Source organism: Natator depressus, chromosome 1 (assembly GCF_965152275.1).
Source record: "Natator depressus isolate rNatDep1 chromosome 1, rNatDep2.hap1, whole genome shotgun sequence".
In the NCBI taxonomy this organism is placed as follows: domain Eukaryota; kingdom Metazoa; phylum Chordata; order Testudines; family Cheloniidae; genus Natator; species Natator depressus.
Window position 1 is genome coordinate 202845823 of NC_134234.1, and position 20959 is coordinate 202866781.

The 20959-nt window shown below is 45.9% G+C and overlaps 1 protein-coding gene across 1 annotated transcript; it reads right to left on the reverse strand.

The window, feature by feature from the left end:
• Window positions 1-531: 531 nt before the first annotated feature.
• Window positions 532-14726, reverse strand: LRRC58 (leucine rich repeat containing 58). Its single transcript, XM_074974617.1, has 4 exons — window positions 14218-14726; window positions 6814-6942; window positions 5251-5528; window positions 532-3160 (listed from the first exon to the last, which is right to left on the reverse strand). Exons 1-4 carry the CDS (start codon window positions 14724-14726, stop codon window positions 2952-2954), a joined length of 1125 nt encoding a protein of 374 aa, XP_074830718.1. The 3' UTR covers window positions 532-2951.
• Between the last annotated feature and the right edge of the window lie 6233 nt (window positions 14727-20959).

Here is a 20959-nt window from a genome sequence, read left to right on the forward strand (position 1 = left end):
GCACCTGAGAAAGTCTGCAGCAGCTCAATTTAAAATACTGAGGTTTATAATTAAACATGAAATTGAATATACTCAGAAAAGACGCCCATGTTTTACACTGTCCCATTTTCCAATATGGGACATATTTTTGTACTGACAATTGCTAACTGCAGCGCAAAAGCCAGCAAGAGGGAGATAGCTGAAGCTACTGACACCTAGGAGGCAGTTTGGGATTGTTGGATAAGCACATTTACTGAACGTTTTGAAAATGATGAACAGTGAAGCAGAAAGCTATGCTGATATTTAAATTGTCACCTTTTGGTTTCAGCATTAGTGCCCCATTGAGATGAATGAGGCAGTTCACACCTCTTAGCACTATTGTTTCAGGCTGCTGGCAGACTCAGGAACACTACCAACTCAGTTTACAATCAGGTTGTGTTTTTACATTAATCTGTAGAAACATTAAGTCAAGAATTAAAAAAAAAAAAAAACAAACAAAACTAGATTCTGCAGCAAAATTCTACAATGATTTTCATGAAATACACACAATCCTGCCTACAGTCTAATTTTAATTGACCTAAGGGGCAAGAGTGTTACTACTTCCCCCCAGGAGACTGTTCTACTTTCTAATCCTATGGGGAAAGAGAAAATCTCTAATTTCTATGATTCTGGTGATGGAACCCTCCCTTTCTCACTACACTAGAGTTGAGATATTACCAAATAATGGACAGAGACAGTTTTCAGAAATAACATTTTTGGCTTAGTGTTACAATCAGTTTACAGCTCATAATGAAATAATGTTAGAAATATTCTATATTCATACATTTCTAGCAAAATATACTTTTAAAAACCGTAAGGCACCTTTAAGACTTTGTAAATCAACACAATGCTCATGATAAAATTCCACAAGAGGGCTGGATTAAAACCCCTTAATCCTTTAGTGTTCAGTACAAGATCACCAATGCTCTCGTCAGAAAAACAAAGAAATCAAGAGGTTTCCAAGATGGAGTTATTCCTGTATTAGAGTGCACCCTGAAGAAGTCTATTTGAAGTATCTTGGAACTATTCAAGCAGAAGAAAAAAAAAAAATCTCCCTGGTGTGTATAAAATGCATTAAAAACAGTTCTTTGAACTGGGTAACAAAGATGCATTGTGGGGATTAAGTTTCATTACTCAGTGGATTAAATCCCTTCCATTCATTACTGCCAACAGGAGAAAGGAACAAAAACAGGCCAATTCCTCCCCATACAATTCAATCAAAGATTTTAAAAGCAGACAGTGAGCAGGACAGAAGTCCATGAGAAATTGCATTTGGCCACTGCAGAACTCATTAAGATATTCGTTACTGACTTCTGAAAGTCTAGCCTCTTACTGAACAGAGATACACTAAAGAATTGGCCACTGTATAAACTGCTTCACATCAAGTAGATTTTTTTTTTTTTTTTTAAAAACGTGATCCCACTGTTCACATTAACTACCTGCACTCAAACTCACCATCAGCTCTCCTTGGCAAAGAGATGGAAATACCTATCAATTTCATTAACTCTTTAAAAGATATATGTATTTCTCAATTAAATATTTAGCTTCAGAATTATATCTAATCTCTGCAGTTTTCCTTTAAATACAGTTTAAGGTAACTGAATACATTATCTGAACAATGTAAAGGATTGCATGAGCAAGAGTGAATGCAAAACTAATAAAATATACAACCACCTTCAACACCAACTTGTCTCCCACACAACATGCTCAAAGTGGCTTGCCTTCCACTTCCTCCTACCAGCTTCTCTTTTCATACTGGGATGGAGGGAAAGAATAGTGCTCTGCAATGTCCCTTACTCTGTATTTCAGCTGAAGTAGTAAGTTTTTTCAAGGCACAAGTTGCCGAAACCATGTAATAAACTTCTCACACAGAGATTTTGCTTAACGCCTAATGTAGGCAATGACAGCCTTAGTGCGTGGCCTCCAATATGTGAAGTTATATTGTAAAAAGTGAAAAGAAGCTATCCTCAATAAGAGGACACAACAGAAAGATCAAGTGAGAGGCACTATGGAATTTACACAAGTTTAGGAGCACATTTGCTCCACTGGGGCCAGATGAGTTTAAAGTACAGGGGAGGGCAATGATTTGGTTCTTTAGACAGGGGCATATGGCTGTAGATCTGTATAGGTGGCAAGGCTCAGTGAGATGCTTTGCATGTATTCCCAATCAACATGGTGACACCGATGCACCAGTTGCAAAGAGGCGATAAAGATGAGTCAGAAGGAGAGACTAACAGCAGCCTTGTATAAAAAGGGAGATAAACACCAAACCGGCTCAATACTGGGGCTGTAATAAACTAACATCTACAATAGATGTAGACCTTAAGTCTGGAGCACAGGAAGACAGTAGCCAGATCTTCGAAAAAATCCATCCCCAACAAAAAGAAATTTCATTTTTTTGGGGGGGGGGGGGGAGTATGTAAATATGTAAGCGAAAATCAAGGGAGAGAGCAGAGTGTTGAAGCATGATACGAGAAAGATTTGCTGATAAATACAGCACTGGAGTCCATACACCCAGAATAGCACAGTTACACTCTTGCTGATTTACCATAATGTAATACCCCAGAACAAGAACAGTCTTCTTTGCTTCATATGGTACTAAAGCCAATCATAGTAGTGAAGTGTCATACTATCAAAAACCCCTTTAGACAGGCTTCCCAGACATGGCAGGTCTGCTCTCCCTGACCCCCTTTACACAGATCTCCATGGTAGTTTAGTGATAACTGTAGCCCCACAACATCCCCATGTAGGCAAGGCATTGAGTTAAATCTTCTAAGCAGCATCACACCAAGCAATTCTAGATTTGCTCAGATGTGCTGCCGCTTACATGACTTGAGGACTGTTTCTAATGAGCCCCTCAGGAAAGAGCCTCCGGCTCTGCATTTCCACTATTGCTTTAGTGACATGTTTCTCTTCTAGTCCACCATTCCCTTTTATCCAAGAAGAACTTTCTGCATCCTGTGTGCAGCAACAATGGCTTCATCCTCTGAGTCAGACTCGCTTTGGGAAGTGGAGCTCTGAGAGGCGGAGCTGCAGGGGGAAGAGCATTCTGGGGAGCACAGATAGTGCATCAGCGGCAGGCGGTACTTCCCACAGAAGTCAACAAATTTGATTTGTCGGACACAGCTGTCAAAGTAGACACCTGGAAGGGGAAGGAAAGCAAGGCAGTTTTTAAAACAACGACTCAATGGTTTGTTGTGAAACCTGCATGCTCCACAGAAATGAACAAGCCAGCCATGATTTCTAATGCACCTGCCTCATCTTAGGGATTAATTCAAACAGCAAAGGTTATGGAAATAAGAATTTTTTAGTGGGGAGGAGCATATCTGTGTGCTGAAGTGGAAACTGAAAGCATCAGTTTATGTGCGGCTTCTGGCAACACATTTATCAGATTTTTTCAGAGAAAGTAGCAGTTTGCCAGGTATCTGCATCTCATGCATTTTATACTGTGGCCCCACTGCCTAATTTTGCCAACTATTTTCTCACCCTAGGATAGTGTTTGCAAAGTAGCTGCTAAAGTGGCTGGAAGTGAAGCACCAAAAGTCAGGACACCTGTGTTCTATTCCCAGCTCTGCCACTGATTCCCTTGAGTTGCAAGGCCACACAGTGACTTAAATTCTTAGTTTTCCCACCTGTAAAATGGAGATAATACTTAGCAGTTACCTCCCAGGGGTTTGAGAGAATTCATGTTTCTAAAGCACTTGAGATACCCAGGTGAAGAACGAGGAGTACTTGTGGCACCTTAGAGACTAACCAATGTATTTGAGCAGAAGCTTTTGTGGGCTAGGCCCAAGCTTTAGCCCACAAAAGCTTATGCTCAAATACATTGGTTAGTCTCTAAGGTGCCACAAGTACTCCTCGTTCTTTTTGCTGATACAAACTAACACGGCTACCACTCTGAAACCAGGTGAAAGAGTTACAGAAGGGCAAAGTACTATTTGAAGAGAGAAACAATGGCCAATTCATTCCACAGAAAAGGAAATTTCTCTAAGAATTCAGAGGTAACGTCATGCTGGGGACTGTCAAACATGTCTTTAAATGTTAAATCCATTTACCCGCTCTATTTTCCAGTCTACCAGGCCCCTTCTAACAGTTATCAAAGGTGCGTGTATATAAATAAAAGCTCTCTCCCTCATAACCCCATTTCTCTTCTGCTTGAGTGAAGTTACCATGCTGAACTTGGATGCTATTTTCCATGAGAACAGAACAGAATGATGCCACAGTTATGTTCTCCTCCTACTGCAGGGAGATTGTTCTTATTCTGACGCAGTCATTTTCAGAAATGTTTCTAGAGGTGTGTGTGTGTGGAGTTTTTGTTTTGTTTTTTTAAATTGTAGTTGCCTTTGAGTTAACTATGCCTCTGCAGCATTTGTAGCAGCAAACTGCAGATCACGATAAAGTGAAACCACTCAATATATTTTTAGGTTTCAGAGTAACAGCCGTGTTAGTCTGTATTCGCAAAAAGAAAAGGAGTACTTGTGGCACCTTAGAGACTAACAAATAAATTGGTTAGTCTCTAAGGTGCCACAAGTACTCCTTTTCTTTTTTCAATCTATTTTCATTCTCTAAGCTGTGTGAAATGCAAGGAAAAATTCCTCTCCCACTCAACGCAACCCAATCTCTGGCCTCTCCATCCACTCCCTGTTTTGAAGCTGTCATATTAAGTAGTACGAAGCGGACAGAATCAGGACCGAAGAAGTGGTATTTAAGGAACAGACTAAGAAATAGACTATTTGCATTAGAATAAATCCCTTGCAAAAAAAAAAAAAAAAAAAGCATTGCTTGGAACTCCCCAGTCTTGTACAATGCCTGTAAAATCCCTTGCATACAGGTTACATGTGACACTTGTGCTCAACACTATGGGATAGGTGCTTCACGAATCCCAGAACACGGTTGGTACAGCTGCATCGTTCTAAAAGTGCATTTTGCGTACCAGCCAAAACAGTTCTATCAAAAACTGTGCTCCTGTGCAGAGGCTGCAAACCAGTGCTAAGATTTTAAGCAATCAATGACCCTGCAGGGACTTTTTTGCTTAGGGTAGAGACAGCCCAAGTTAAGATGCAGTGACACAGTCCCTTGAGGAAGAGGATAAGACAACACCTGGGGCTACTGAAATGCTCACAGGAGGAACTGACTGGTATGACAACAAATACAATTAAGCTACTAAAAGGAGAGCTAAGTTAGAAAGAAATAGAAGAGCTGGCAGGTGAAAACAGGGAGCAGCTAACTTACCTCCGCACTTAGGATTGGGGCAGTTGCTGGCCAGGCTCAAATATCTGACAAGATTCCCTGGGAGATCACTGGGAGCATAGGGAATGTTGCGGGTTTTCATGGTGCGTCCAGCTAGTTCCAGGAGACTTGGGGGATTATAAGTCAGATCACGGACAAAGCGAACAACCAGTGGGTTTCCTCGCAAACTCAGCTCTTCCAGGTGAACCAGGTTGAGGATCTCCCGGGGGAGGTACGTCAGCAGGTTGTTGTGAAGGCTAAGGGAACGTAGGGAATGCAACCTGAAAAAAATCAAGAGGAAGACAGTCAAGAGGAACAAGCATTACAAAGCACCACCCATTTACTGCCTTTCTCACTAGCTTGTTTCCTTTGGCTTTTTCCTTTAAGCACAAAGCCATGCTAACAGAGTTGCTCGTCTAGCACACAGACTAGCCTATGCAGAACTTGGCTCAGCTCCTCAATGCATGTTAAAGAAATAAGCAGGGTCTTAAATGTGTCTGCCAACCCACCGTAAAAAAATAGTATGGAACTAAATAGTGCTACACAAAAAGAATGCTTTTTAGAGGGATGTTTCCTTGCACCAAGGGTATGTATCCAAAAGGCTCCACACAATGCTCCGAATAGGTCACCTGTTCTCACTCATGCATTAAAGATGAGCACACTAGCAGTCAGCCAACTCTGACAAACCCCATGCTTTCATTGTCTGCACCTGCATCACCGCATGCTTAGATCCTGTCAGAGCTCAAGAGCTAAGCAAGGTCAGACCAGGTGAGTGTGACTGGGAGACACAACATATTGATTTGTTTTGTATGTAGAGCTCTCCCTTCCCTCAGCACCAAACCAATATTTCTCATACTGCATAAGGACACCATGCTGCTGGAAGAGTCATCTTTCGAATTAAACAAAACTAAGGTTCTGAACACTTGACGTCAGAGATCCCATGTCAAGAGTAGTAATGCTAAATCCTGCTATCCTGATCAAATTCAAACTTGGAAAACCCCATGCTTCTATCACCTTAGCTTGGAGTTTCAATTGCACAGGGTATTCTTTACTTTCTGTCTTGAACTACTGTGTAGATTTTTTCGTTTTGTAGTAGATAACACAATCTTACATTCAGAAGTGTGTAGTGAACCTTAGTGAATGTTTAAAACATTCTGATATCCTTGAATGAGATGCTCTAGAAGAGTATCATGCAAATAAGATTGGGAAAAGATTTTGGGTACAAGGCAAAGGAGACTGAGCACAATAGGATGAAAAATGTATAGCGTGGCATTTATTTTTACTATTGGCATTTCAGCTTTCACATTTCCTGTGTCTGTGCTTAGATGCTATGGTGATGGCTCCCATAACAAATCCTAAAATGGACATTCACTTTCACTACATTTAGAATTTACAAGTCCTCCTTGCATTGCCTGGTGCTGAGAATCTCCCCCTGCAGACCTAACCTGTGATTAAGAACTAAAGAGCAACCAGATCTTCCCAGGTACTCTCATCCACACTTGCAGAATAAAGAGGTTTGAGCATTGGCTGGTGGCTGAAGACAGCAAATTAGTTGGATATACTCACTGTGCCAGCTGAGGAGGAATACTCTGGATCTTGTTGTCAGACAGCACTAGGTAACTTAGAGAAGGCAGGTTTGCTAACTCAGGTGGGATTGCAGTAATGAAATTCCCTCCAAGGTACAAAAACTCTAAACTGAAAGAGAAGAAGACTGCATTACTTCATTAATCCTATTTCTGCAGTTTCACTTAGCGCTGGGTCTCATTCAATTTATGAGAGATTTACAGCTTGCATTGCAGATAAAACAATTTTCGTAAGACATACCATATGAAGAGAAAGTTGACATATTATCAACGACCATAATAAAATGATAGTGGAGCAGCTCTGCTATAGTTAATGTTGAGTGTCATTTTCAGCTTAGTAGTTGACTCTCTAAGTGCTCCAAAATCCACATGGCAGCTTAGATGGTATTGAAATCTGCTGTGTGGGTAGCTACATCTCAAATATAATCAGCTATTTACAAAAAATCACATGGATCTTCTAATTTTTTTCCATGTACACCTTGGGCTCAAATTATTGCTCTAACCCTCCCTACACTGATCTCAGCTACAGCATAGGATTCACCACCCTTTTAGGGATACACTACTGAAAAAAGAAAAGGAGTACTTGTGGCACCTTAGAGACTAACCAATTTATTTGAGCATAAGCTTTCGTGAGCTACAGCTCACTCACGAAAGCTTATGCTCAAATAAATTGGTTAGTCTCTAAGGTGCCACAAGTACTCCTTTTCTTTTTGCGAATACAGACTAACGCGGCTGTTACTCTGAAACCTGACTACTGAAAACGTTATTAAGAACATAAGAATGGCCATACTGGGTCAGACCAAGATCCATCTAGCCAAGTATCCTGTCTTCCGACAGTGGCCAATGCCAGGTGCTGCAAAGGGAATGAACAGAACAGGTAATCATCAACTGATCCATCCCGTTGTCCATTCCCAGCTTCTGGCAAACAGAGGCTAGGGACACCATCCCTGCCCATCCTGGCTAATAGCCATTGATGGACCTATCATCCATGAATTTATCTAATTCTTTTTTTAACCCTGTTATAGTATTGGCCTTTCCAACATCCTCTGGCAAAGAGTTCCACAGGTTAACTGTGTGTTGTGTGAAGAACTATTTTCTTTTGTTCGTTTTAAACTTGCTGCCTATTAATTTCATTTGGTGACCCCTAGTTCTTGTTATGAGAACTAGAGGTCTTAAGGGTTTATTAAGAGTAAAGTTTGTAACCCCAGGTCAGCACAAGCTGAACTGATGAACCTAATGGAATGAAATCAAATGAGCATATGCAGCAAGACTATGGCTCTGTTGAAGCCAGAGGGTTTCCAGTCTGTTGTCACAGTAACTGGATAGCTCAAGGTGATATGCTGTGGTCACCGAACCTGACCTGAGCTTAAATAAGTAACTACATTTATGTGTATGGTGCGATATTCGGTTATAGCTGTGTTAGACTCTTCTTGGGGCGTCAGAGTATGTACTTTATTTTACCACGTCAGGGCTTTTGCATTTAGAAAGGGAATAGAGAGATGCTCAGCTGAGCTCAATAATGATATATTTACTCAGAGAAATGACTACTTTTGAGATACCACTTTCACAGTTAGAACTAAAGTGCTTTACAAAGGAAGTTAGTCTAATTATCCCCCTTTTAATGATGGGTTAACTAAAGCACAGAGAGGTGAAGTGATTTGCCTAAGGTCGTCCTAGAGGCCAGTGGCTGAGCCAGGAACAGAATTTAGAGCTCTCGAGACCCTAGCCAATGTTCTATCCACTAGGCCACACTGCTTCTCCACCTCAATGAACCAATATTCCAAGGGTTTGTCCACATGTGTTAGAATACGACCTGGAGAAATCATGATAACTGATGCCACATAAAATATTCAATGGAGACAGACCGATTTATGTTAAACGCAACAGTTCCTTTCTCCACTGAGTACTAATTCATGTTTAACATCCTGTTACCACAATACCTCAGGGCCATACTCTAATGTTTAGTTTCCCAGCGTAGAAGCGCTCCAACATTTGGATCTATCCTTTCTTTACAACTAATGATGCCTGTCCCCACTGCCCAAAGATGCTGGCTAGCATAAAACTTAACAGCTGGCAGTAGAGAGATCCGCCCAGAACTCTAAATTCAGATGAGATATCAAAATTTCCCTAAAACAAACTTTAACAAGAAGTTTCCCCATCTGGTCTACAAGAGGAGTGAGGAAGTAAGAGTTTAATCAGACAATACACTTATGCTCACCACTTTCTAGGATTTGGCAATTCTACAAAGAACAACACAGCTGCTGCTGAGACGCAACAAATTTAAGATCAGTCTCCTGAAATTATTGGTAAAATGTTTGAAGAAAGGAATTCTAGTGGGTTGCCTCTAACATCATATCTTTACCACGGCTCCAGTTGCAAGTCTATCCACACACTTAGCACCTGGCTTTTTTTTTTTTTTAAAGTGGATATTGGGTATTAAATATGTTAAAGAGCACATACTTCGGCGCTCATTGCATCAAAGGGTACGCACACAGCTCTCTAACATCACAGAAGACTCTACAGCAGAGCTAAATGAATAACTGATTTTTCGGTTTGGCAGCCAAACTGAAAAATCCAAATGTTTTGTTTCATTTCAAACCAAACACTGAATTATTTTGCTTTTTTCCTTGCTAAAATGAGAAGCAAAACAAAAACCCTCTTTGGGTCAAACAAAGTGACATTTTATTTCTAAACACAATGTCAAAACAAAGTATTTCAGCATGTTTTTTAAAAAAAGTTTTTTTCAGCTGAAACCACTCTGATGTGAATTGGTGAATAATTTTGGTGATGTGTTACTATTTGCTGAAAAAAATTCACCCAGCTCTACTCAGCAGCCTGCTCTGTAGGACCCAGCTACGTTCATTTGAGCCTTTCACACTCTCTCACTGCTTCAACAGTTGGGGGTTAATCAGGCATATGAAAGACAACAATAACTGCTGCATGAAAACAGTGAAGTTAAGAAAATGGATGAAAACCAGTTTAGTTTAAGTGTTCTTGGTGTCCAATTGGTCAGAAACATAATGATTCCCCTTTCATTTGCACTGATGTAGATATGGAGTAACCCCACTGAAGAGGAATTGAACTACCTAAAGACTGATGCAACTGCAAGGATAGAATACTCAAGTTCCCAGCAGCAAAAATGAAGATGCCAACTGCTATGTTTACTTAAGCGGTTAATTTCCACTGAGATCCTGTCATGTAATGACTTTGAGGCAAGTCTGAGTAGCATTACAAAGACTGAGCCCCACTCTTCTGACACCCATCTGTGAAGAAGCTTACTCTGACTGCAGGTGTATATATCAGAACCACAGTAGCACTGCCTCACACTAAGTGTTACTATACCAGGGCAGTCAGTCAGGAATAGCTATTTTGGAGTAACTGCGTATGTGGGTGCTCTTATTCCAGAATAACATTGCCTTATTTTGAATTAGCTTAAACCACTTCCAAAGCGGTTTAAGCTAATTTGGAATAAGGTACTCTTATTATGGAATAAGAGCAGCCACATATGTAGTTTTTTCAGAAATATTTAAAGCACTCTAATTTCTTATCCTACCTTATTCCAGATGAATTTTCACGTGTATACAAGCCCAAAATATTACCTCTGCCTCCACTAGAATAGTGGCAAAGAGTCCTGTGGCACCTTATAGACTAACAGACGTATTGGAGCATAACGTTTGATAGTCTATAAGGTGCCACCGGACTCTTTCCCGCTTTTGCAGATCCAGACTAACACGGCTACCCCTCTGATACTCCACTAGAATAGAGGCACTGCTAAGTTATATTACACATGCAGGTTTGCAAATAATGGCTCCTCCAGGGCTCATCAAATGAGAAATATAAAGACCCATGAATCACTAGCAGCAAAAGTGCAGGTTTCTTTTATTTTACTCCCATATAATAGGTTGTGGAAAGAAGTTAAACAGCAAAATTGGGCAATACATATCAGAAACAGCTGACACATTTTAAAGTGACCGGTGAGGAAAAGAATAGTGAAAAGAGGGCATAAACCCAAAGAAGCAGAAGGTCTGTAAGGCTAGTTTGTCTGCTTATTTCTCTTTCTCAGCACTACTTGCTTTTGTTGTTTTTGACAGAGGACTTAAAGTGGATTGGGAACGTTTTCATAACACAACTGAAGAAGTCAAGGTGCAGAAACTTAAAACTTAACTCTTTGGGCAAGCTGCCCACACAGTACCTTAGTGTACATGAGTGTGGGGTAAATACTAATCCATACTTGCGTGTCACACACTAACTGGCCAGTATTGACCTTGCTGGCACTCACTAGATGTTTACCTTCTTGGTATCTGTGTTATGACCTTATTAGTTCTTCAAAGACTCTGTGAGAACATACTTTATTTCTAATGTAAATAGTCAGAAATGCTTTTGGGGGGGGGTACATACTATCATTCAGGTTCTCTTTAGACATTGAAGTAGCAAGAGAAGGCACATGCCTGATTATTTTTCATTTACAGGTAACTTTTAACTTTACAGATAGCTTGGGAAGCTGAGGGTATATTTATTAGGCTTGGTCTACACTAGAAAAAGTGACCTTTTGCTGTATTGTGACCAATAGGCAGTTTTTCTAAGGCAAAAAAACACTCGGGTATCTGTTAATAGTGAAACTCTACAGCTACAGAACAGTATTTTCCCTTATTGGTACACGGACCAGCACTGGCATTTTGAACTGGAGCCTGATATTCTAGGCTTCTAGTGAGCTTCTGTGCTGGGCCCCACTGCATCACCACTAACAAAGCATAAGCTGCTCTTGACTGTTAACTAAAATCTGCAGCAACCCAAGCGCCATTGCACAGTGTAGACAGAACTGAGATTGAAGTCTGAAACTAGCGCAGGATCCTGAATAGGTTGGGAACATGCACCTAGTCCCCTCAATGGCCAAATTATACAGCAGCTCACCAAATGAGAATTAGGGGTGAGTATACAGACGACGAGAGACATGGGGGAGAATTTAGGCCTTGTCAATGTCAGGAAGTTGTACCAATTTAACCTAAGGGCACGTCTTCACTAGCAACATTAAAGTGCTGCCCCGTGGCTGTATAGTCACAGCTCTCCCAGCGCTATAAAAAAAACCCACCTCCTCGAGGGGAGTAGCTCCCAGCACTGGTGCACTGTCTACACTGGCCCTTTACAGCACCGAACCTTGCAGCACTCAGGGGGTGTGTTTTTTCACACGCCTGAGCGAAAAATTTGCAGCGTTGTAAAGTGCCAGTGTAGACAAGCCCTAGGTTAGTACAGAAATCAATTTAATTAAATCAGTGCAACTCCCTTGTGTGGTATTTTGGTTTTAAGAGTGCCTTACACTGATTTTGTATAAATAAATTCTTTAAGGCACTCTTAAAACCAAAATACCACACAAAAGAGTTGCACTGATTCAACTAAATCAGTTTCTGTACCAATTTAGACAAACAAGACCTACAGGTGATCTGACACTTCTCTCCCCACTCTCTCACACATACACTTTTCTCAGACATCCGGGTTCTTGTTTTTGCATAAGAGGTCATTGCTCAGATGTACATAGGTTCAAAATCTGAAGCACATTGGAGACTCCAGTAAGAGGACACAGGGTTTCCACATGATTTACTATATTTACATCACATCTTCCTGAACCTTGCCCATGGACATCAGCAGCCTACCCAGCATAAGGTAAACAGCTCAAGCTTCTGGCAGAAGATCTAGATCCCTCAGAGAGCCTTAGCCAAGAGCAGAGCTCAGAAATTCTTTCCCTTACACCAAGCTATGCTGAATGTCTGCTTCTCTTCTTTGAAGGTTAGTGGATGTTGCAAAAAATAAACACTCACTTCCCTGATGCAGATGGATCACTTGAGGATTGCCTGTTCTGTTCATTTCCTCTGAAGCACCTGGCATTGGCCACTGTCGGAAGACAGGATACTGGGCTAGAGAGACCACTGACCTGACCCAGTATGGCCGTTCTTATGTTCTTTGGCTGCACATATGAAACTATTATTATAGCCTAAAGTCAGACAAGACGGGAGGAAAAGAGAAGAAAAAACATGCTACTTAAAGTTCTATATTAAAGTGAAAATGTGATTAGTGAGGGAGACATTGCATGTCAGATGGATATTCCCCCACCATTCTCCAACTCTATTTTCAATGGGATAACCTCTCTTCCCCAAATAAAAAACGTTATCATTACACAATCATTCACTATTTTCTCAGTCCAGGAAACAGCACGAGACTCGTTAAATCATCAGAGGTTGGATTAAAACTGGAAAAATAACCAACCTGAAGCATTAAGTGGAAACCCATAATGTTTAACATCCAAGACTAGACAACTGTAGCATGTAACCTTATACAGCACCAAAAGACACTCATGTGATTTTGTCTACCTAGTTAGAATATGCTATAGGAGAGAAAGAAGTGCCTTTTTAAATTGAGGTAGCTACCTCAAGTTGTCTCCTAGATTCAGCATTTACCAGATAACAGAGATGTACAAGTGTTAAATTGTAATGCAATTAGATTACGTTAACAGTGTTTCAAATGGGGTGGGCTAGCTCAAGCGAGCCAATCATTTAAAACCACATCTTTTCCCATAGCCTAGACATACTCTCAGGACACAACTTCACCAGAAAAAATAGGTGTTCTCTCAAGTTACCTAAAAGGAGGTAAAATCCAAGTGAAGGCAGTAAGGCAATTTGTCGCTATCACATAAGGCAGAGACTCTGGGGGCACATGGGGTTTAACTGACCCTGCCAACTCACGTGAAAACCACAAACGGCCTTGTCTTCACGATAGGTTTCAGAGGGGTAGACAGGTTAGTCTATATCAGCAAAAACAACGAGGTGTCCTTGTGGCACCTTAGAGACTAGCAAATTTATTTGGGCATAAGCTTTCGTGGACTATAACCCACTTCATCAGATGCATGGAGTGAAAATACAGTAGGCAGGTATAAACATACAGCACATGAAAAGATGGGAGTTGCCTTACCAAGTGGGGTGGGATGTCAGTGCCAAGGAGGCCAATTCAATCAAGGTGATTGTGGCCTATTCCCAACGGTTGACAGGGCCGTATGGGACACCTTGCCCAGGCTGACGCGTTAAAGGGCAGCAGGGGAGTTTGAAGAAGGCGCTAACGCAGGGCAGCTCACGCTTTTTAGAGGCAGCTTCTGCCCTAGCCGCGCCACGCCCGCAGGGGCAGCCGCTGGCAGGGGCAGCGCACCGAGGGCGGCCCGGGGACTGGAGCCGGGGGGAACCAGCGCTCCTGGGTTCTCCTCCCTGCGCTTGAGACTCCCGAGCCGAAACGGGGCCGGGGATCCTCGCTGCCCCTCGGGGGCCTGCCTGGCGCCGACACCGCGGCCGGGGGCTCTCGGGGGCCCCTCCCCGCCGGCGGCGCCCCCCCCCAGCCCGGCTCTCACCTGCTGAGGGCCTGGATCTCGGGCGGGATGCTGTGCAGCCGGTTGCCGCCCAGGCTAAGACTCTGCAGCCCCCGCAGCCCCAGCAGCGCGGCGGGCAGCTCGGCGAAGCGGTTGCCGCTGAGGTTGAGGACGCGCAGGGAGCGGGCGAGCGGGGCCTGCCCCAGCCCCTTGGGCAGCGCGCCGGGCCCGCCCAGCCGGTTGTTCTTGGCCAGCAGGGTGCGGAGCCGCGACAGCCCCAGCAGCTCGGCCCCCAGCGCCGCCAGCCCCGTGCCGCTCACGTCCAGCACCTCCAGCGCCGGGAACCAGCGCGCCAGCCCCGCAGGCAGCGGGCCCGACAGCCGCCGCGCCAGCACCAGCCGCCGCGCCTCGTCGCTGCGCCGCGCCTCCAGCTCGGCCGCCACCGCGCCCGCCTCGCCCGCCCCGCGCCGCGGCAGCTCCAGCTCCAGCTCCAGCAGCCCCGCGGCGCCGCCGCCACCCGCCGCAGCCCCGGCCGCCTCCTGCGGCTCCATCCCGCTAGGCCCGAGCCGCGCTGCCGGGCCCCGCAACCTGGATCGCCCCGCCCCCGCCTGTCGCTGGGCTCGCGGCACGTGGTGCGCCATGCAGCGCGCGGGGCGGCCCTGCCCGGGGCCACGCGCCGCCCCCCGCCCCCCGCCCCCCGGTGCCGCCGCGCTGCGGCCTCGTTCTGCGGGTCCCGGGGCGTCGCCTCCTGCGTCACCCCGCCCTTGGCCTGCTCGCCCCTTAGTGCGTCTGCAGGTGCCCGGGCTGTGAGACTCCCCCGCCGCCGGAAGGAGCCTCAGGCCCTGAGGGGGATGAAAAGGCTCCCAGAGGGGCAGGGGCGGCAGGTTTGTAGAAATTTTGGTGGTGCCCAGAACCCGCCCAAGGCTCTGGGAGGGAGTTTGGGGATGGGAGGGGGTGCAGGGGTGAGGGCTGTGGCTGCAGATGAGGGCTTTGGGGTATGGGAGGGTCTCAGGGCAAGAGTAGGGGTGTAGGGGGTGAGGGCTCTGTCTGGGGCTGGAGGGCTTGGGGGGTTAGAGAGGCTCAGGGCTGGGGCAGAGGGTTGGGGTGTGGGGGGATGAGGGCTCGGGCTGGAGATGAGGGGTTTGTGGTGTTGGAGGGGGCGCAGGGCTGGGGCAGAGGGTTGGAGTGCAGGGGGAGGAGGGCTCTGGCTGGGACTGGGGATAAGGTGTTTGGGGTGTTGGAGGAGCTCAGGGCTAGGGTTGGGGGGGCGAAAGCTCTAGCTGGGGGTATGGGCTCTGGGGTGGGGCAGGACTGGGGATGAGTTTGGGGTGCAGGCAGGCTGCTCTGGGACAGGGGCCAGAGAGGAGGACCCCCCCAATCCCTTTCCCTGCTGGCAGCAGCGAGCTCTCAGGGAGGAGCCCCCCCTTTCTTGCCCCCCCCAGCAGCACACTCACCCCCACCACTGTCACTGCATGTGGTCCTAGGGCCCCTCTCAGGTCCAGGAATCTCCCTCACCTGCACCGTGGTGGGTGCCGGGGGGTGCTGCGTGCGCCTCCTCCCCTGCTGTTGCCCCTGACTGTGGCTTCACTGGGGGTGAGGAATGGGGCTGCCTCCTTGCCCAGCATGGGGCAGGAGCAGTGACTACGGGCTGAGGGGCACCTTGTGCTGGTGGAAGGTCCTGCCGGAAAAGGGAAGGGTCTGAGGTGGAAGGGCAGGCTCAGAGTCAGTGTGCCCTGGCAGTGGAGCTGGGGGGGACTAGGACCCTGCGGCAGCAGTTGCTGCAGGGAGGCAGCATGGAGCTGCATGGAAGAGGCAGAGGCAGGGATGCTCTGCTTGCGCGTGGGAGGCCGGGGGGCAGCAAGGGGGGGCCATGGGAGCCGTGGGGGGGAGGTGGCAGGTGGGATCGAGGGGACAGGTGGCCGGGGGCAGTAAGGAGAGGCCGGGGGAGCCATGGGGAGGGGTGGCAGGTGGGGTCGGGGGGACACCCAGCCCCAAATATTGGTGGAGCTGGGCCCCTGGCCTTTGAATATTGCTGGTGCTAAAGCACCACGTGGAGATAAAACTCGCTGCCCCTGGCATAAGGCCCTACTGAATTCATGGCCATGAAGAATGCGGACCATGTATAGGGTGCTACTTCTGGGTGGACAACATGACATAATCTTTAATTGAATTGCTTTAATTCCTGGAGACTCGGCAACCCAAACTGCAATCTGATCTCCCTGTGAAATCTGGTTTTTTGTGTATTTTTATCCTATGCTGTAAGATTTCATGGGGAGACCAGCATTTCTCAAACTGGGGGTCCCAAAGCAAAAGTGGGTTGTGTGTGCGTGGGGGGGGGGCACTGTATTGACACCTTTACTTCTGTGCTGCCTTTAAAGCTGGGCAGCTGAAGAGCACTGGATGTTGGCTGGGAGCCCAGCTCTGGAGGCAGCACTCCAGCCAGCAGTAGCAGCAGCAGCACAGACATCAAGGTGGCAATGCCATACCGTGACACCCTTATTTCTGCAGTGCTGCTCGCGGGAGCACTACCTTCAGAGCTGGGCTCCCAGCCAGCAGCTGCAGAGCTTCCTGCATTCAGGAGAGGTTCTTGGAGGTGGGTCTGACTTGGCTCTGAGAGTTGTCCCTGCAGGGGAAGAGGAAGTCCCAGGCTTCACCAGTCCGGCCAGGACCAGCAGCTGGAGCCTGGCATATGGTAGGAGCCCTTTGCCAGGGCACCCCAGCCCTGCCCCTCCCCGGCTCCAGGCGCTCGGGAGTTAAAGGGGCCTTGGGCTGGCTGTGTGTGTGTATGGGGTGGGGGCAACCATGGAACACACATCCCCAACCATGGTGTCCTGCGCAGTTGCACACCCATAAAGCCAGCCCTGCCCTCCCCAAAAAGTGAGGACCCCATGCCACCCTGCTCTCCTCCTGCCCAGTTCTGAAGGCAGCATCTGCAACAGTGCAGAAGTAAAGGTGGCAATACCGTGACCTCCCTACAATAGCCTTGCAACCCCCCCACCCCAAGACCCCCTTTTGGATTGCGACCTCCAGTGTTACAACACTGTGACATTTCAGATTTAAGTATCTGAAACCATGACATTTATTATTTTTAAAATCCTGTGACTGTGAAACTGGCAAAAATTGACCATGAATTTGGTAGGGCCTTAGTTATACATTATTAAGGCTAAGATTTTGTCATGGCTACTTTTAGTAAAAGTCATGGCCAGGTCATGGGGAATAAACAAAAATTCACAGAATCCATGACTTGTCTGTGACTTTTGCTGCTGTGGCTCCATGGTTTCCCCTGCCACTCTGGTGGCTGAGAGCCATGGGGTTCCCCCTCCATCCACGGCAGCTGGGAGCTACAGGGTGACCAGATTTCCCAAAGAGAAAACAGGACACCCCAGCCGTTTGCCCGAGGCGTCCCCCTTCCCCGGTGTGAGTCTCTTGCCAGTTGCTGGAACCCTGTGGAGGGCCCCCTCAGGAGTCTGTTACCTGTCACTGGAAACTTACAGGGGGCCCCCCCTGTTGCTGAAACCCTCCCAGGGCCCGGCTGGCTGCCAGCTCCAGAGTCCTGCAGCCCCTGGGGTTGAAGCAGAGAATGTCACAGTGGTCTCTGGAAGTCACGGATTTGTATTCCATGACTTCCATGACCTCGGTGACATAAACATAGCCTTATGTATTATGCCTTGTGCGAGGTTCCCTGGGGCTGGGGGTGCAGCTGGGCCGGGCTGTCTGTAGCTGGCAATAGGGGACCCCTGCCGAGCTGTGAGTCTTGCACCGCTTTTTATTTTTCCACTAATTTTTAGACCCTTTCTGTGGGTGGTTCTCTGCCCCCCTCCCCCTGTAGTTTTTGTCACTAGCACCTTGCATGTGCATCACCACCCCACACTTTTTGTTGGGAAGACCCGGATTTACGGGACTGTAGATAAGCTCAGTCTCCGGCCTAAGGCTTTACCTGGCTTTCTAGACCCATGGTGGCATGAGTCTGCTCCTGAGTCAGTCCGTGCACAGCAGTGCTTGTGGAGTTTATTGAAAGGGATTGCACATGTCACAGAGAGGGGCTGTGCTGGCACCACTGATTGCACTCTGACTTCAGGCATCTTCATCTCGGATGACCATTTATGGCAACTGAGTTACTCCAGGGAGGAATTTAGCCCATAAAAGACTGTTATGCTAGAGGGTTAGGCAGAGCCCCATTGAAGCTGATGGGCATAGCCACTGCCCATCATTCTTGAAAAATGTAAGAAACAATCAAGCTCCTTTTTGTAGCCAGTAGTAGCTGTAAGAGTAGGAGCCACCACCCAAAACACAGGCACATGGCAAGCCTTGAGTAGAAACTGAACCATGCAGCCCATGTGGTTTCCCTGGAGACCAATGTAGAAAATGGGGCATTGGGTGGTGGAGCTGTGTATGCGTGAAAGAAGCTGCCGAAACCACAGAGAAGGAATAAAGAAGGCTCAGACACAACCAAAGAAACCTTGATAGCATGGCTCTGAGAAAAAAAGCTAAATGAGAGAACTTTTGGGTAGAGCTTTTGGTTAGAGTGCTGAGTGGAAAGGAGCTTAGGACTATGAGCAAAGAAACTGTCTCCTGTTGTTTAATTCCTTCTGTGTTCAGGGAAAAAAGATTTTGTACATTCTTTTTAAGTAAATAGGATTGCATAACCACCACTCCTCCCCCGCGGACTATCATCAGTTTCGCCTCCTAATGGAAGGACTCCTTTGGACTCTGAAAATTGGCTAATCGCTGAGGTAAAAATGTGATAATACCTTACCCATGTTAATTAATAACAGAACTGGAGGGAATTTTTGGAACTACAGTTCTTTTTATAGACAATGGTTGTTTTTTAAACCAATTTTTTGTTCAGAATTGTTGATATCAATATTTTGCATTATGTTTCATTTTTTCATTTACATTTTTGTAAAATTATTTTAAAATTGTTTTAACCATTAAAAACAATGAAAAAAGTCCATTTTGAATTCTGAAAAAAAAGAACTTCAAAGTTTTTCTTGCAATTTTTTTTCATTTTTCAGCTAGCTCTAGTTATATCACTTTAGATTACTGAAGCTGAAATAACAGTAAAAGTCTAATTTACTTTTCCCCATGTAGTCAGGATTCCCCCCCTCCCCTGTTTTATTATGCTTTTGATTGTGAACTAGGACGCTGATCCTGCAGTTTACTCCATTAGCACATTGGGGCCAAATTCAGTGCTGAGGCTAAATGAGTAAGTGAGTCTAAACTGATGAAGTGCACACCTTCTGGGTCCTTCAGCATGTGTGTTATACTGATGTAGGCTTCCTTAAGCTCATTAACTGAAGTGTAATTTACACTCCTCCCCTTTTAAATCACCTCTGATTTAGACCCACTGACTGAGGGAAACACAAAGTTGGTGTAAAGGAACTGTAAGGCCTGCACTGGAGAATGCACTGAATGCAGAGAGCCTCTTTGGCAGGTGCCAGCGGTCCTTCAAGAGGTATAAGTAGTGAGTCAGAGGCAGGAGGAAGTATGGCCAAGGTTTTCCTACATGCCAATTGTTCCCCAGTGCCACAAAGATCATAAAGGTCATTGCAGCCAGGGTGCAAGTCCAATCTCTGGGGTTGAATCATTCCCTGGTAACCCCAAGATTGGGGTCCCCAACTCTTGGTCTTTGCTTCGGTGTCTGCATAGGCACAGGGATGAATTCCCCCTAATTTAGGTGAGGTCTACACTAAAAAGTACAGTAACTCCTCGCTTAACATTGTCATTGTGTTCCTGAAAAATGCAACTTTAAGTGAAACAATGTTAAGCGAATCCAATTTCCCCATAAGAATTAATGTAAATGGGGAGGGGGGGGGGTTAGGTTCCAGGGAAATATTTGTCACCAGACAAAAGACTACACACACACACAGTATAAGTTTTAAACAATTGAATACTGTACACAGCAATGATGATTGTGAAGCTTGGCTGAGGTGGTGAAGTCAGAGGGTGGGATATTTCCCAGGGGATGCCTTACTGCTAAATGATGAACTAGCACTCGGCTGAGCCCTCAAGAGTTAACACATTGTTGTTAATGTAGCCTCACACTCTACAAGGTAGCATGAATGGAGGGAGGGGAGACAGCATGGCAGACAGAGACACACACCATGTGTGAGAGCGAGAGATGCACATTGCCCCTTTAACTACGCTGCCCCACTGTAAGTACACTGCCTTTTTAAGTAGATCAGCAAATTGAGACAGAAGCTGCTGTCAAGAAGCTCCCTCCATCCTGAGCCCTGTCGTGTCCCCCCCCACCCCCACTCTGTGGAAATGGGGTAAGCGGGGTGCAGAAGCAGGATGAAGGGGGACACCCTGACATTAGCCCCCCTCTTTCCTCTCCCCCCCAGCAAGCAGGAGGCTTGGGGAGCAGCTCCAAGCAGTGGTTTCCCCAGGAATTGAAATTGGGGGGGCGGTATCAGGGCCAATGAGGGGTGAGACTGTGAGGGTGAAGGTGGGCTGTATGACACCATAGTAAAAACTGAAAAATGTTTCATGACCATTTTATTAGATTTAACTCATGTTTTAAAATCATCACACAAATTAAAGATAGCTACTCAAGTCTTTTATGAAGCACTACATCTACATCCTTCTTGGTTTCTTGTTATAATTTTGCACAACTCTGCTAATGAACTTCTTGAATGCAATGAGTTCATCTTTGGTGGCTTCTCATGTGTCCGGTACTTCCATTCCTTCAGTTGATATGCTCATTAGTTCATTCACATGATCAAGCAGAAGGCGATTTCTTTCAGAACACAAAATTCTATTCAGTGAGGCAAAAGAACGCTCA